Here is a 16,542-nt window from a genome sequence, read left to right as displayed (position 1 = left end):
TTTACATTGCATCTTGACATTAAGGACATATTAAGAAACATTCATCCAAGCTGGGTGTCTGTAATTACAGCTCACACCTGTAATCCTAGCTACTCAGGAGGCTAAGATCTGAAGAGCGCAGTTCAAAGCCCACCTGAGTAGAAAGTCTATGAGACTCTTATTTCTAGTAAACTACTCAGAAAAAGCTGGAAGTGGTAAAGTGCTAGCCTTGAGCACAAAGAGGCTCAGGGATAGCACCCATGCCCTGAATTCAAGCCACAGGACCAGAAAAAAAATTAATCCCAGAATTATCCAACATATTAATACAGAAACCTAACTGAAAAATAAGGGTTACTAATTTATGGGGAGAGGGCTGTACAGTACTGGGGCTTGAATCCAGGGCCTTGTTACTTATTTGTTCCACCAACTGAGCAATGTCTCCAACTCTTTTTGCTTTCAGCTTATTTTTAAGACAGGATCTTGTGTTCTCTGCCCTGGAGAAGCTTCATGCCATAGCCCTTCTACTTCCACACTGTAGTTGAGATTATAGGCACATAACAACTATGCCTAGTCGTAATGTATAAACCTTTACTTTTTTAGACTGAACTCAAAGCCTGAAGCTTGCTACTACCACTTGAGCCACACCTGAATCATTTTTTCTTTTAGGTTATTTTTCAAATAGGGTCATAATTTTTTTTTGCCTTTCTTGCCTGGGAACAATCTTTGGATGGATATCCTCCCACATGTACCTATAATTATAGAACTCCCCACCATGTCCATCCTATTTGTTGAGATGGAGTAGGCTCACTTCCCCCTACACCCCACTTCCGAGTTACTGGAATGACAAATATGAGTCACCATTATCTGGCCAATTCATAAGCTTCAGGCACAAAAAGTTTAGGAAATGCTGAAAAATGGAAAAAAGGGCATGGGCTCTGATATCTATATACCTCACCACTACTTGTGAAATACCATGATTCCCTATATTTGTTTTCTATCTGTAAAATGAAAATACTCCTCACATGAGTGGTTAGCACAGGAGAGATTTTTTCCCCCCTCCAATATAGGCCAGGCTGGTTCCTAAACTGGCTCTGTACCCCAGGCTGGCATAGAACTCAATATCCTCTCCTGCCTCAGACTCCGAAATGCTAGGATTACAGGCATTTAACTATGTGCCACCACTCAAAGATAAGCAGTGCTGGGAACTAAATCCAAGGCTTTCTGCTTGCTACACAAGTTCTCTTACCCCTGAATTATAACTTTTCATATAGTGGTTTACATGTTGGCTTTTGGTCAGCAATGAAAGTTTGTTGTTGTTTTGGGGATTTTTGTCGGTTGTGGGGCTTGAACTCAGCCCGGGCACTATCCCTCAGCTCTTCAACTCAAGGCTAGTGCTCTACCACTTGAGCAACAGCACCACTTCCAGTTTTCTGGTAGTCTACTAGAGATAAGAGTCTCAGGGACTTTCCTGCCTTGGCTGGCTTTGAACCTCAATCCTCCTATCTCAGCCTCCTAAGTAGCTAGATTACAGGTGTGAGCCACCGGCACCTGGCAGCAATGAAAATTTATAAATGTTATTAAGTTTATTTGATCTGGGTGCCAATGGCTTATGCCTATACTCCTAGAGGTTCAGGAGGCTGAATTCTAAGTATCATGATTCAAAGGCCAGCCTGGGCAGGAAAGTCTGTGACACTCTTATCTACAATTTATTCTACCACTTGTTCAAGTGGTAGAGTACTAGTGTTGAGGGGAAAAAGCTCAGGGACATACCCAGGGTTCAAGCCCCAGTATCAGCGTGTACACACACATACATGTGCGCACGCGTACGCGTACACACGTACATACACACACACGTGTGTGTGTGTGTGTGTGTGTGTATGATATATATTGTATCTGGATGGGCACGGGTGGCTCACACCTGTAATCTTAGCTACTCCGGAGGCTGAGATCTGAGGATTGGGGTTCAAAGCCAGCCCGGGCAGAAATGTCTGTGAGACTCTAGTCCCAAATAGAAAACCGGAAGTGGCACAGTGGCTCAAGTGGTAGAGCGCTAGCCTTAAGCTGAAGAGCTGAGGGATGGCGTTCAATCCCAGAGTTCAAGCCACATGATCGACAAAAAAAAGAAGGTTAAGATTTGTTTGTTATCCTCAAAAAGTCTGATGGATTAGAGAAAGGAAGAAATTAAGATCATGGGTTCCAATAAAGAACAAGGAACTACTCAACAGTTAATACCTTCACGGCACTTCTACTCCAGTGGAAGAAACAGATCAGTTAACAGTGATTAGAAGACAAGTAAAGAAGGGATATGGGGATGGAAAGTGATCAGAAAAAGCTGTTTCAGGTAAAATAGGGCAGTGGTGGTGGTGCTCACCTGTAACCCCAGCACTTGGGAGACAGAAGGACGAGGAGAATAGGACAGCCTAGGCTACATAGTGAGAATTGGGGGGGAGGGCAGGGACAGGGGGAGTTAGTGAATCCCACCTATAAATTCTAACTACTCAGGGACAGGGGGAGTTAGTGAATCCCACCTATAAATTCTAACTGAGATCTGAAGCTCCCAGTTTGATGCCTTCCCTAGCGGGCAAATCTGAGACACGCATATCCAATTCATGAGCAAAAAGATGGAAATAGAGGTGTGGCTCAAGTGGTAGAGGACTAGCTTTGAGCTGAAGAGCTGAGGGACAGGGCCCAGGCTCAGGGACAGGCCCTACGACCGGTATTTAAAAAAAAAAAAAAAAAGATCCTCTCTCAAAAAAAAATTAAAAGTACAAAAGACTAGATGAGAATAGAAAAGCAAGCTGAACTAAAGTTTCGAAGACATTTCATTTTATTCCAAAAATAAGAAATATGAAATATGGATTATCCAAATAACTACAAAGACATTGTTTTCTTTAGTTCTGTCTTCACAACAACATAGTAACAGAGAACAATAAATAGTATTATCATTTCATTTGACAAAAGATTAAATTAAGACTTATAGAAAAGAGCATGCTGAGGTTCATAGAGCTAGTTTAAAGGTGAAGACTGAATAGTAGGCCCCACCCCTTTACCAGTGGGTTTCAATGACCACGAGTTAATTTTAGTCTGAAAATAATAAATGGAAAATTCCAGAAATAAATAATACATTAAGTTTTAAATTGCAAACTGTTCTAAGAATTCTGATGAAACCTTGTGCCATCTACTTTAGTCCCAACCCAGAAATAAACCATTCCTTTGTCCATCTTATCCAAGATGTACATACTACTTCCATATTGTTAGCCAGCTCAATGAGGTACTCAAGTAATTCTTACACAGTATCCAATGGATAAGTAAGTCACAATGCCTACATCTTCCAGTTCCCTTCATCTAAGGAAGGGGTCACAATAAGCTATTTTGATAAAGAAATGTAATTCATTCAATTCCTTATTGAAGTACACTGTAATAAAAAAGTTATATATGGGCCGAGAAGGTGGCTCAGTGGTAGAATGCTTGCCTGCCATGCATGAGGCCCTGGGTTCGGATTCCTCAGCACCACATAAGCAGAAAAAGCCAGAAGTGACACTGTGGCACAAGTGGTAGAGCGCTAGTCTTTTTTTTTTTTTGGGGGGGGGGTCCAGTCGTGGGGCCTGGACTCTGGGCCTGGGCGCTGTCCCTCAGCTCTTCAGCTCAAGACTAGCACTCTACCACTTGAGCCACAGCACCACTTCCAGCTTTTTCCTTTTTGCTTATGTGGTGCTGAGGAATCGAACCCAGGGCCTCAGGCATGCAAGGCAAGCGCTACCACTGAGCCACCTTCCCAGCCCTAGAGTGCTAGTCTTAAACTGAAGAGCTGAGGGACAGAGTTCAGGTCCCTCAATCCACAAAAAAATAAAAAATAATGATAATAGTTATAACTTCTATTTTCTAGTTATTGTTAATCTCTTACTATGCCTAATTTTATAAATTAAACTAGTATAGGTATGTATGGGGTGGGGGAGGACTAACATTTGGTGTTACTAGCAGTTTTAGGCATGGGATGGGCATGAGTGTCTTGTAATGTATCCTGAGAGATTCTGAAGGGATACTACTGTATGATATTATCATACTCAGAGCCCTTGTACCCAAATCACTAATCTAGGAAATGATGTGCTTTAATTTAATCTTATTTCTTATTTTATTTTATTTTTTGTCAGTCGTGTGGCCTGAACTCTGGGCCGGGGCGCTGTCCCTCAGCTCTTCAGCTCAAGGCTAGCACTCTATCATTGGAGCCACAGCACCACTTCCGGCTCTTCCTGCTTATGTGGTGCTGAGTGATCAAACCCAGGGATTCATGCATGCCCCATGATCATTAAAAATCTACAATCCAGGCATGGTGTAACAGATAATCCCAGTATTCAGGAGACAGAGGCAAAAAGATTACAAATTCAGGACTGGAAAGGTGGCTCAGTGGTAGAGTGCTTGCCTTGCATGTATGAAGCCCTGGGTTCAATTCCTCAGTACCACATAAGCAGAAAAAGTTGGAAGTGGTGCTGTGGCTCAAGTGGTTGAGTGTTAGCCTTGTGCCGAAGAGCTGAGGGACAGCATCCAAGCCCAGAGTTCAGGCCCCACGAAGATTACAAGTTCAAGTCCAGCCCGGGGTTATATAGTGAGACCCTGACTCCAAAAAAGAAAATAGAAACCTACAAAGTCACTTTTAGAACCTAAAACTATCCCAAGCAGGGCACTGGTGGCTCACCCCTGTATTTCTAGCTATTCAGGAGGCTGAGATATGAGGATGGCCGTTCCAAGCCAGCCTGGCCAAGAAAGTCAGTGAGATTCATATCTCCAACTAATCACCTGAAAACCAAAAGTGGAGCTGTGCCCCAAAATAGTAGAGTACTAGCCTTGAGCACAAAAGCTCAGGGACAATGCCTAAGTCCTGAGTTCAAGCTCCAAGACAGACAAAATAACTAAATAAATAAAAATGCCAGGTGCTGGTGGCTCACACACTGTAATCCTAACTACTCAGGAGACTGAAATCTGAGGAACATGCTTCAAAGCCAGCCCAGGCAGGAAAATCTGTGAGACTCTTATCTCCAGTTAACCACCAGAAAATCAGAAATGGTGGCTGTGGCTCAAAGTGGTAGAACTCTAGCCTTGAGCAAAAAGAGCTCAGGGACAGCAGCCTGAGAGTTCAAGCTCCACAATTGACAACAATAACAATAATAATAATTAAAAAAATTAAATTAAGCACGGCACCAATGGCTCACACCTGCAATCCTAGCTTCTTAGGAGGCTGAGAGCTAAGGACTGTGGCTCCAAGCCAGCCTAGGCAGAAGAGTCTGTGAGGCACTTACCTCCAATAGACTACTCAGAAAAAGCCAGGTAGGGCTGTGGCTCCATGACAGGTAAACAACAACAAAAGTCTTTAAAAACTTTTTTTTTTTAATTTTGTCATGAACTCAGGGCCTGGGCACTGTCTGCCACTCCAGGTTTTGAGTGGTTAATGAGAGATATGAGTCTTTTTTTTTTTTTTGGGGGGGGGGGCTGTGGGGCCTGAACTCTGGGCCTGGGCGCTGTACCTCAGCTCTTCAGCTCAAGGCTAGCGCTCTACCACTTGAGCCACAGCGCCACTTCCAGCTTTTTTTCCTTTTGCTTATGTGGTGCTGAGGAATCGAACCCAGGGCCTCAGGCATGCAAGGCAAGCGCTCTACCACTGAGCCACCTTCCCAGCCCGAGATATGAGTCTTATGGAGACTTTTCTGCCTGGGCTGATTTCCAATAGCAATCCTCAAATCTCAGCCTCCAGAAGAGCTAAGATTACAGGTGTGAGCCACCTGTGCCCAGCAAAAGTCTTCAAATTTTATGTTACAAATAAAGCCACAAGTTATAAACTTTTCAAAGTCTTGATTCCAAAAGTATGGCAAAAATTTAAGAAGACATCAACTTATTTATTTTTTGGTCATGGGGCTTGAACTCAGGGCCTGGGCTCTGTTCCTAAGCTTTTGTACTCAAAGCTATTGCTCTACCACTTTGAGCCCTGTGCCACTTCTAGTTTTCTGGTGGCTAATTAGAGATGAGTCTCCGGAACCTTCATGCCTAGGCTGGCTTCAAACTGAGATCCTCAGATCTCAGCCTCCTGAGTAGGTAGGATTACAGGGCTGAGCCACGGGCACCCTGCTAAAGACATCCATTTTTTAGCAAAACAAAGAAAGACTGTTTTCTCATGTTAAAACAATCAGAAAGGGAACATCTTTTCGGAAAAATGAAAAATAAAAAGCATTATATCCCAGCCACTGAATACATACATTAGTTGAACATACTTTATCTGAGTACCATTTTCCTAATAACTATTACTTCTGGAGTGTTGTCTTCACAAATTTGAAAAAATTGAAAATATACCTACAAGGAGACAAGCTTCTCAATTTCATTCATCTGTCATTTTATTTGAGTTAGTGCAATTTCAAAGATTGGTCCATTTTTATTAAGGGTTGCAACAGATGAAGAGAATATAATGCCAACATGTTGCACAAGGGTTCTAAATTTGGTCCAATTTAAATCTTCAGGACAGAATTTCTGAGTAAACCTTTGATGAGAAAACATCCTACGAGCACAGGTAAAGTCTTTATAACACAATACTATTATACCTATCTCTGTATCCTAACTTCTCTTCAATACTCATACAATCATGTTTCTTTATTCTGCTTTTCAAATGGAAAAGCAAGAGCTATTCAACCAACTCAGTTAATGGTAAAAGTTTTTCCTGCTTCTGTTGACTTTATCTTGGCTACAGGAAAAAGAAATGTAACAAAAATACCATGACACCCACTAAAGATGAATGGATCCAAAAATTGTGCTACCTATATACAGTGGAATATTACGCAGCCATTAGAAAGGACAAAATAAAACTAGAGCCAGGCATCGGTGGTGGCTCATGCCTATAATCCTAGATACTCAGGAATCTGAGATTTGATGATCGCAGTTAAAAGCCAGCCTGGGCAGGAAAGTCCATGAGACTCATCTTCAATTAACCACCAGAAAACCGTAAGTGTTGCTGTGGCTCAACTGGTAGAATGCTTGCCTTGAGCTGAAGAGCTGAGGGTCAACACCCAGGCCCAGAGTTCAAGTCCCACGACCGACAATAAATAAATAAATAGTAATAAAGTTGGAGCTGTAAGCACTATACAAATCAAAATATATATATGTATCTTTTGACAAGCTTCAATCTGACTGGAAACATCTACATTAAGAATTAATCTATATTTTTGTTATCATTGCAGGAAGACAAATTAAGCTGAGAAGTCCTACTTCATAACCCACAATTGTTTTCCTGCTCCCATACTTCCCCTTGCAGGTAGCCTCCTCTTCTCCGGTAGCATACTGAGTTCCTTCTCAAGTCTACCACTGACACTGGAATTCTGTCTCCTCCCCATCACCACACCTCTACATGATTCACTTTCATCCTTTTAGGATAGGGCTTTATCCTATCAAAGTGGCTTCTCCCACTACTAAGCATATATTAAAATCTATAATTAACCTTTCTAAATTTATTTTTACTGTCTTCACTCTAGGATGTCCCATGAGGGCTCTGTCCTCACCACTGTCTCTACAACATCTTCTTTTCCATTATTAACAAAACTACTCTGAAAATAATTTCATTTCTACAATATCCTACCAACAGTAAGCTCATCAAGGTTACTTAATCACATTTCCTCCCTCAGCACTTGGGCCTGGCATCAGTCTAAAGAGTCAGTAAAAATCTTGTAGCATAAACCAGTATTCTAAATAAGAATGATTGTTACTAGTAAGCAGAAAAGAATTACAGGCTGTATACACAAAAACTGGATACAACGTATGGGAGAAATTAACAAGGACAAAATTCCACTCAAAGAGAAGGTGCTCTGGAATCAGCAGAAAGGAGGGGGGGCACTCATGCAAATCAACTCTTGATTGTGCTCTAGAATAACAAAACAAATTGTTCCCCCTCCTCCCATTCCAATGCCACAATTCATTCGGCACACTCGATTGCTCACTAGGAGTTCAAGTACCAATACATTAGGATTATTTTGAATTCTCCAAGGTACACTGGGCAAGAAGCAAAAGGGATGACTGAAACCTGATAGTACAAACATCAGAAGTAGAAATAACAATGGCAAATGTTTACGTTTTGAAAACATTTGAAGAAAAACCTCGGCACGATCTAGAACAAACCAAACACATGCATAAACACGTAGTTATAGGTTGGGACTCCTATAGCACAAAATGATCCATCACATAACTACCAAAAGAGGCCATACTGTCTCTGTCTCATCTTTTACTCGAGACTATTAGCCACCACAAGGCTCATCGGCCTCGCTCCTGGTTAGCAGAATCCTCAAATGAATACAAGAAAAGGTGAAACCCTCAAAAAGGGTGAGGGGCAAAACCCAATCAACCACCAGTCCCACAATCCATAACAGCCCTTAAACTAAGCCTTTCAAAACGAACTGTCATTATCTTTTAGAGGCCAGAAGTCTCCACAGACAAAAAACAAAAAAAACTCAAAACATTGGCTTTCCAGTTAGGAAATCAGCACTCCACTTTAAAAACAACAAAAAAGGCATCTTCTTGCAGGCACGGGCAATTAATCCCTCAGGAGGCAGTGACGCTCCAACCACCCAGCCAAGACACAGGAGACAGGGCACGGCCTCTCCCTGGAGCCGGTGGCGGTCTCCGGGCTCAATGAGCCCAGCCCAACCCACCAGGGCAGTGGCTAAAGTCGACTGTGGCGAAGCAGGGCCAGCACTGAGCTTCTGGCTGGGCCTTACCGGCCTGGGGGCGCGGCGGGACCCGGGGATGGTGTTGCTCTCAGAGCAGCTCGGAGGCTGCAACGGATCCGGGGCTTCTTCCCCTCGGCCCCCGCCCCGCTGCCCACAGTCAGCCAGTCAACCCCTTACCTGGCAGAAGCTCCGGCAGTAGTTCAAAGAGGAGACCTCCGACACCTCCTGTTCCCTCAGCTCTGTCTCCAGCTGCCACAGACACGGTCTCAGACCGGGGGCTCCGGGTGCCGGCGATGTAGGGCGATGACCCCGAGCCATGGACTCAGTCTCGGCACCATCTCCGGTTCCCGCTCCCGCCGGTGCCTTAGCCTCAGCCTCGGTGGCGGCGGCGGCTGCGGCGGCGACGGCGGTGGCGGCGTCTCCCTTTCCGTCCGCCATCTTCCCACGGCCCAGCAGCGCGTAGGCAACCAAGCCACGTGACCCGCCGCTGGGCCCGCCCCCCTGTCGCCCGCGCGCACTGACGCACTCCCTGGCGACGCCGGCGCTCGCCTGATTCCGTCACTAGGGCGCCGAGCGCTTCGATGCTCTCTCTGAGGCCTGCGCAACAAACGCTCTAACAGCCGCCTAGCAACAGCTTGTCAGGAGTTCTAGTCCACCTCGTCTCTTTAGGCCGTTTGGAGTTATGGGTCGTCTGGCTGGAACTTCTGTAGACATTCTAGATATGATGGCGATGACTGAGCTGCAAATTGAAGATGAGAGGAAGGTGGAAAGTGGTCCTAAGAGCCTAGAGCAGTGGCCGGTGTTCCCAGCTCTAGGGGCGGGGTGTAAGTAGGAAGATCCTAATCTGAAGCCAGTCCCCTCCTGAAAAAACAGCAGGTTGGAGGCGTGGCTCAAGTGGGAGGGGAAGCGGGAAGCGTGAGTTCAAACTCCACCTCCACCAAAACAAAGCATCCCTAGTGGGAGGAGGAAAAGAAGAAGCTATGGTTGTTAGATCCAAATGAAAATTAGTTCCAAGCAAACTGAGTTTATGATAGGGATGGTGTTACAAGTCAGTGGGGAAATGAAGCGGCGCCGAGAGAGAAAGTAACTTTTTTTGAGAGAAAGTAAATTAACATCCATTTCTACCTCAAATCATATCCATAATTAAAGCTCATATGATTTAAACACGTCAAAAAAAAAGCACTGGGCGTGGTGGTTCACACCCGTAATCTCTTGTACTCAGGTTAAAAGGCAGGAGGTCCTCTAGGGGCTGTCTTAAACCAACAAAAAGAAAAAAAAAGTTTCTCCCACACAGGAAGTCACAATAGTAAATGTAAAAGGCAAAAGTCATGGGATTGATTTAAGAATGGCAAGACTTGTCAGTGAATGGAATGAGGAACAGACTCAAAATTGGCTTCAATTGGATTTGATAGGGAAAACTGGACCTGAGAGAAGAGAACACACCCTACCCCACCCAAAAAAAAAAAAAGGTTGGCCTGGGGTATAAATTAAGGACACTTTTTTAGGGAAGGGGGTCAATCTTGGGGCAGTGGAGGGGTGCTGTCACTGACCTTCTTTTGCCTAAGGCTGGCACACTCCCACTCAAGCCACGGCCCCATTTCTAGCTTTTTGATGGTTAATTAGAAGAGTCTCATAGACTCTTGGGTTGGCTTCAAACAGTGATCATCAGATCTCCCTGAGTAACTAGGATTACAGGTGTGAGCCACCAGTGCCCAGCTGACATTTTTATTTCAAATGGAGAGACCTGCGGCGAATGGTCCAGGTGTAAGTAGATGGATAGATCTGGTAGTTGAAAGCCTCAGCCCAGAAGACTACACTGACTATTGCTGACAATAAACTTTGATGTATACATCAAAGTTTATTGTCAGCAAGTCCACAGGCTGACCCTTCTGGGCAGGGATTAGTACTAGTCCTTGAGCAAGGTGGTTTATATGGCTAGGGGATGGGGGTGGAGAGAATTTCACTAGGGACTGGGAGTACTCTGCAGTCTGGTTTGTGTGAGATGTGGAGTTTGTGAGGTCCATGAGAGCAGGGGATTTTGTTGTGGTAGGGCTATGGTTTATGGTTGCAGCTGCCTGTGTCACCTGATAAGGCCTGAGTCAGCTAATTTTGGGGAATGACCTGAGTCACCAGATTTCGGGAAAGACCATGCTTTCCATCAGGGCCTAAGAAAGTGGAGTGGGCCTGGCGCTGGTGGCTCACGCCTGTAATCCTAGCTACTCAGGAGGCTGAGATCTGAGGATCGCGGTTCAAAGCCAGCCCGGGCAGGAAAGACCGTGAGACTCCTATCTCCAATAAACCACCAGAAAACCGGAAGTGGCGCTGAAGCTCAAGTGGTAGAGCGCTCGCCTTGAGTTGAAGAGCTGAAGGACAGCGCCCAGGCCCAGAGTTCAAGCCCCCCGACCGAAAAAAAAAAAAAAAAAAAAAAAGTGGAGTGGCTCCTTAGGTGGAGGAGGTTAGGATAAGATAAAGTCATCAGCTGAATTGGGGGAAATGTCAATGGTGGGTTTTTGGTTTTGGTTTTGGTTTTTTTGGTTTTGGTTTTTAGTGGGGATTTTTTTGGTTGGTCGTGGGGCTTGAACTCTGGGCCTGGGTGTTGTCCCTCAGCTCAAGGCTAGCACTCTACCACTTGAGCCACAGCGCCACTTCCAGTTTTGTGAGTGGTTTATTGGAGATAAGAGTTTCACGGACTTGCCTGCTCAGCTTGTCTTTGAACCGTGATCCTCAGATCTCTGCCTCCTGAGTAGCTAAGATTACAGGCATGAGCCACTGGTGCCCAACTCAATGGTGGGGTTTTTTGGTGAAGAAAGAGAACAAAAAAATTGTTACAGTTGTTTCAAAATGAGATAGGAAAGAATATATACTAGAGGGGGCTGGGAAGGTGGCTCAGTGGTAGAGCGCTTGCCTTGCATGCATGAGGCCCTGGATTCGATTCCTCAGCAACACATAAACAAAAAGAAAAAAGCTGGAAGTGGCACTGTGGCTCAAGTGGTAGAGTGCTAGCCTTGAGCTGAAGAGCTGAGGGACAGCACCCAGGCCCAGAGTTCAGGCCCCACGACTGGACCCAAAAAGAAAAAAAAAGAATATATACTAGATTTTATACACACACACACACACACACATACTAGAATATCCATTAGGTAAGTAGAGAAGTGTTAAAAGACACTAGTGATAGTACAATATGTTTCAGTTCCTGTCTTAAGGCTGAAAATATAGGGGGGAGAAAATAAGTCTTGAAGCCAGGTGCCAGGGATTCACACCTGTAATCCTAGCTGCTGAGGAGGCTGGGATCTGAGGACTACAGTTCAAAGCCAGCCCAGGCAGGAAAGTCTGTAAGACCCTTCTCTCCAATTAACTACCAGAAAACCAGATGTATCTCAGTGGCTCAAAGTATTGGATGCTAGCGTTGAGTACAAAAGCTCAGTGACAGTGCCCAGGCCCTGAGTTCAAGCCCAACAACTGTTATTAGGTATGGAAATTTTTTTCCATACAGAAATATACCAAAAGATTCTGGGGCCAAATTTTTAGGGTTTATTTCCCAGCTTCAGCTTTATATATGTACCTTTCAATCTCTTTAAGCTTCAAGTTCTTTTTTTCTTGTCCTACCCTCCTTCTTTTCCCTTAGTCCCTCTACTTTGTGCACTAAGATGTCTGAACCTATGGTCTTAGGCATATAGGCAAGTGCTCTACCTTTGAGCCACTAGCTCCCTTGTTATTTGGTTTAGGAATTGTCTATTTTTATTTTTTTTCATGGGTCTGTCTCCTGCCTCTGCTTCCCTAGTACCTGGGATCACAGGTAGGCACCATCACACCGAGCTTGTTTGTGTTTTGAAACAGAATCTCACTACTGTGTAGTCCAGGCTAGTCTATGAATGTGTGATTCTCATGCCTCTCCCTCCTAAATGCTGGGATTACTTGTATACATGACCATGTCCAGCTTGCTTGCTTTCTCTCTTTTGATTGTTCTTTTTCTTCCTCCTTTCCTTTTTCCCCCCTTTGATGTGTTGGGGGTGGGAGGTTCTCACTATGGCAAATATTCCACAACAATGATTGTCTCAAGTTAGCACTCTTTTTTTTTTTTTTTTGGTCGGCCGTGGGGCTTGAACTCTGGGCCTGGGCGCTGTCCCTCAGCTGTTCAGCTCAAGGCGAGCGCTCTACCACTTGAGCTACAGCGCCACTTTCGGTTTTCTGGTGGTTTATTGGAGATAGGAGTCTCAAGGTCTCTTCTGCCCGGGCTGGCTTTGAACCGCGATCCTCAGATCTCAGCCTCCTGAGTAGCTAGGATTACAGGCGTGAGCCATCAGCACCCGGCTCAAGTCAGCACTCTTAAAGTGCCTAGAACAGAGCCTGCCTTAGTAAGCAACTTATATATGTTATTACTGTAACTTCTACAAGGATAATCTGAGGATAATCTTTCTGAGGAAAATCTTAGTTTCCCTAACTGGACTTCCACACAGAATATTGACTGTAGAAAACATCTACTTTCAGGATTGCTCCGTAACAGAATGATTATGGAACAGATCCATGTTGGGGATTGTTAAAAGAGCGGATTAAAATTTCTGATTTGCAAATTGAAGAATTTGATTTTATTATTTCACCCAGGTAGTAATTAAATCACCAGAGTACAATTTACTAATTTATCCTAAGAAATATAATGCCATCCCTGAAGAAAAGTGAGCTTGGGAAACAAAATTAGCACAAGAAGTTTCCTTAGGGAGTATAGAATCGGTATAGAGGGAACAAGGACTCAAATCATCATCACCATACTCAAGCTTCTGTCTCATTTATTTCCTATTCTTTTTCTCTTCCTCAAAATCTAATGAACTTGGAGTTCCAGTCTTATCAATTTGTCCTCAAGAAATTTTCTTCCATCTTTTCCTTTACCCACTTGAACATGAAGAGTGAAAACATAAAAATATTACAGACCTCGGTGCCAGTGACTTACACCTGTTATCCCAGCTATTCAGGAGGTTAAGATCTGAGGATTATTGGTTCAAAGTCAGCCCTAGCAGGAAAATGCTGAAGACAGTCATCTTCAATTAACTACCAAAACGCTGAAAGTGGAGCTATAGCTCAAGCTATAGCCTTGAGTGAAAAATCTAAGGGTCAGTGCCCAGGCTCTGAGTTCTAGCCCTAAAACCAGCATCTATACACACATAAAAGACAATAATATAGCATGGTGTCCTCTAAAAGTATGAAGAGAATTTGAAGGACAAGAATAGCTACTAGATGAGGAAGTAGTGTATATGCACCAGAACTTTATTATGAATTATCCATGACTGTCATTGAGGCAAGATAAATAGAATTAGGTAGCGGAGTCAGAAAACATCTTTGCAGAAAGTACACTCATACATTCCACTACATCTATTTATTTATGTGTTTGTTTGCTGTACTGGTAACTGAGCCTTGCCTAGAAAGTGCTGTACTGGTAACTGAGCCTTGCCTAGAAAGTGCTTTACCACTTGAGCCATATTCCTAGTTCTTTTGCTTTTAGATTATTTTTCAGGTAGAGTCTTGTGCTAACTTTATTTCCAGTTTGTCTTGAACCAAAATCATCCTACTTCCTAAATATCTGAGACCACAAATATGAACCATCATACTCAGCTTGTTTTTGAAATGAGATCTTTTTTCTCCTGCCTCCACCTCATGTTTACCTTTTTATTTTAGATGTTAAGTGAGTTACTATTTCCAACCAAAAAAGGAATGTTCCAAGAAACAGTCACATTACAAGGTTCTTTCATTGTAAAGTCACAACTTGATATTTGGATGGTACATGAAAATAGGAACTTAAGAAAATGACTGAACTTTTCAAGGTGACCACTTATCTAGCTTAGATGGCATAAACTACTGGAATGATGACTGCTCATATGAGCCTTTTGGGTCCCACTCTCTGGACATCAGGATGTGATTTCCCCTTCTCCATGCTTTACTCTGCTTTATTAATAAATCTTTGCTGGTCCTTTACTTGTGAATCTTGTCAATAATCGTTTTGAAATTCTTTTCATCAGGGAATGGAAGAGCTTTGATGGGGAGGATAATTGGGAAGTTGAGTTGGGATTACCCCTTTTCTATTGGGGATAGGCCTCTCCTATCAGAGATAACTCCTCACCACCTTATTATACATTTCCCTGGTGACATTACCCATACTTCCAAGGCTCTTTCCCTCAGAATTGCTATTATCACCTAACTAGAACTCTAGGATTCTGTCTCTTCCCTAAGGTTACAATTCCTTTCTGGGGGAGGGGAATGTTGCTTTTTTTTTTTTTTTTGGTCAGTTGTGGGGCTTGAACTCTGGACCTGGGCACTATCCCTCAGCATTTCAGCTCAAGGCAAGCACTCTACCACTTGAGTTACAGCGCCACTTCCGGTTTTTCTAGTGGTTTTATTGGAGATAGGAGTCTCACGGTCTTTCTTGCCCTGGCTGGCTTTGAACCTCGATCCTCAGATCTCAGCCTCCTGAATAGCTAGGATTACAGGCATAAGCCACCAGCACCCAGCTTGTTGCTTTGTTTTAATGAAGGTCCAATAGCTTAGAGTCAGAGAAAGGAGATGGAAACACCAACACCTCATACTCTTTCAACCTTTTTCTTCCTACCAAAGATTGCCTCTTTCCCAAGAATACTTCTAAAATTCCTCTGCTCTTTGGGGGATTTTATATTCGGTGGACTTAATGGATGATTCTTTTATTGTGCCACCACCCTTAGACAAACCTAACAACTTTTGTTAGGCCTATTTCACAGGCTTCCCAGCAAGTATTACCGGCTTCTAGTTCCTCCCCTTACTTCTTGACATTCATCTTTCTAAATTTAACTCCATTATTTAACATGAGAGTGAGGGAAAAGGTGAGATTGACTAGAGTATATTGTAAATTTATGGAAATATAACAATGAAATCCTTCTTTGCATAACTTACATAAGCTATCCAAAAATAAATAGAATTAAAATTATCCAGCCTTTCTTGCTTGAAATAGAATCAAAATCTCCAGCCTGCTTGGAGCAATAGTTTCTTCCAAATGGTATCTTGTCTCTTTTCTCCATTTCATAGATTAGGCAGAGTAGATGATTACATATATTTATTTAATTACTATTTACTGTGTCCTATTCAGTCAAATATATGGTTGGGAAGACAGCCCCACAGAATGAAGAGAACTTGTTTTGAAGTCAGAGACTGAATCCTAGCCCCATCATTGACTAGTTTATTATCTTGACCAAGTTTTTGTTTCATTTTGTTTTTAGCAACAAGGTATGTAACCCAAGCCAGCCTTGATTTACAATCCTCCTGCCTCAACCTCCCAAGTGCTTGGATTGCAGATGTGAGACAGGCCACTATACCTGGTTAAATTAAGTTTGTTGTTGTTATTGTTGTTTTAAGTTCTCTGAGCCTTGGGTTCATTGCTCAGGCAAGAGAATCTTAACTTGAGGACAAGTACCTTGACAGTTTGGTCAAGATAGTTTGTCCACACTGCCCCCTAGAGGAGAATTATTTCTGACACAATAGATGCTGAACTCCATGAATGTTTGATTATCTTTGTGAGCTACCCAAACATACTGGAAACAGAGAAGGCTCCAGATGATCCCTGTAGGTGAGCTCCCAGTGTAGCAGTGGGCTACCAAGAAAAGGTTCAGTGTCCAGGAGAGGGCAGCAGAGACTCAACCGAATCAACAATCACCAAGCAACAGGGTGACCTTGGGAGTCACAGTTATTTCTGAGTTGGAGAAGTCACGTGATTGAAAATTTGCTCTAATGCCACTTAAATATGTAGGGGGTTCTTCAGAGTTTGAAGTTTTAGGATGTTGCTAAATGTGTTTTTTTTTTGGGGGGGGGGTCTGGTTGTGGGGCCTGAACTCTGGGCCTGGGCGCTGTCCCT

The 16,542-nt window shown here is 43.5% G+C and overlaps 2 protein-coding genes across 2 annotated transcripts in view; one reads left to right on the top strand and one right to left on the bottom strand.

The window, feature by feature from the left end:
• The window catches only part of Rlf (rearranged L-myc fusion), a 67,985-nt gene extending 58,847 nt beyond the window's left edge, over positions 1-9,138 (bottom strand). The window contains exon 1 of the mRNA XM_013016966.1: positions 8,853-9,138. Coding sequence (XP_012872420.1) covers positions 8,853-9,113 — 261 coding nt within the window. The 5' untranslated portion in view covers positions 9,114-9,138. The remainder of the gene's footprint in view (positions 1-8,852) is intronic.
• Positions 9,139-9,357: 219 nt separating this feature from the next.
• Ppt1 (palmitoyl-protein thioesterase 1) overlaps positions 9,358-16,542 on the top strand; it is a 45,209-nt gene continuing 38,024 nt past the window's right edge. Inside the window, exon 1 of the mRNA XM_013016767.1 lies at positions 9,358-9,499. Coding sequence (XP_012872221.1) covers positions 9,358-9,499 — 142 coding nt within the window. The remainder of the gene's footprint in view (positions 9,500-16,542) is intronic.

This window comes from Dipodomys ordii, unplaced genomic scaffold, assembly GCF_000151885.1.
Source record: "Dipodomys ordii isolate 6190 unplaced genomic scaffold, Dord_2.0 Scaffold33, whole genome shotgun sequence".
NCBI classification, from domain to species: domain Eukaryota; kingdom Metazoa; phylum Chordata; class Mammalia; order Rodentia; family Heteromyidae; genus Dipodomys; species Dipodomys ordii.
This window is presented reverse-complemented; position numbering and strand designations above follow the sequence as displayed.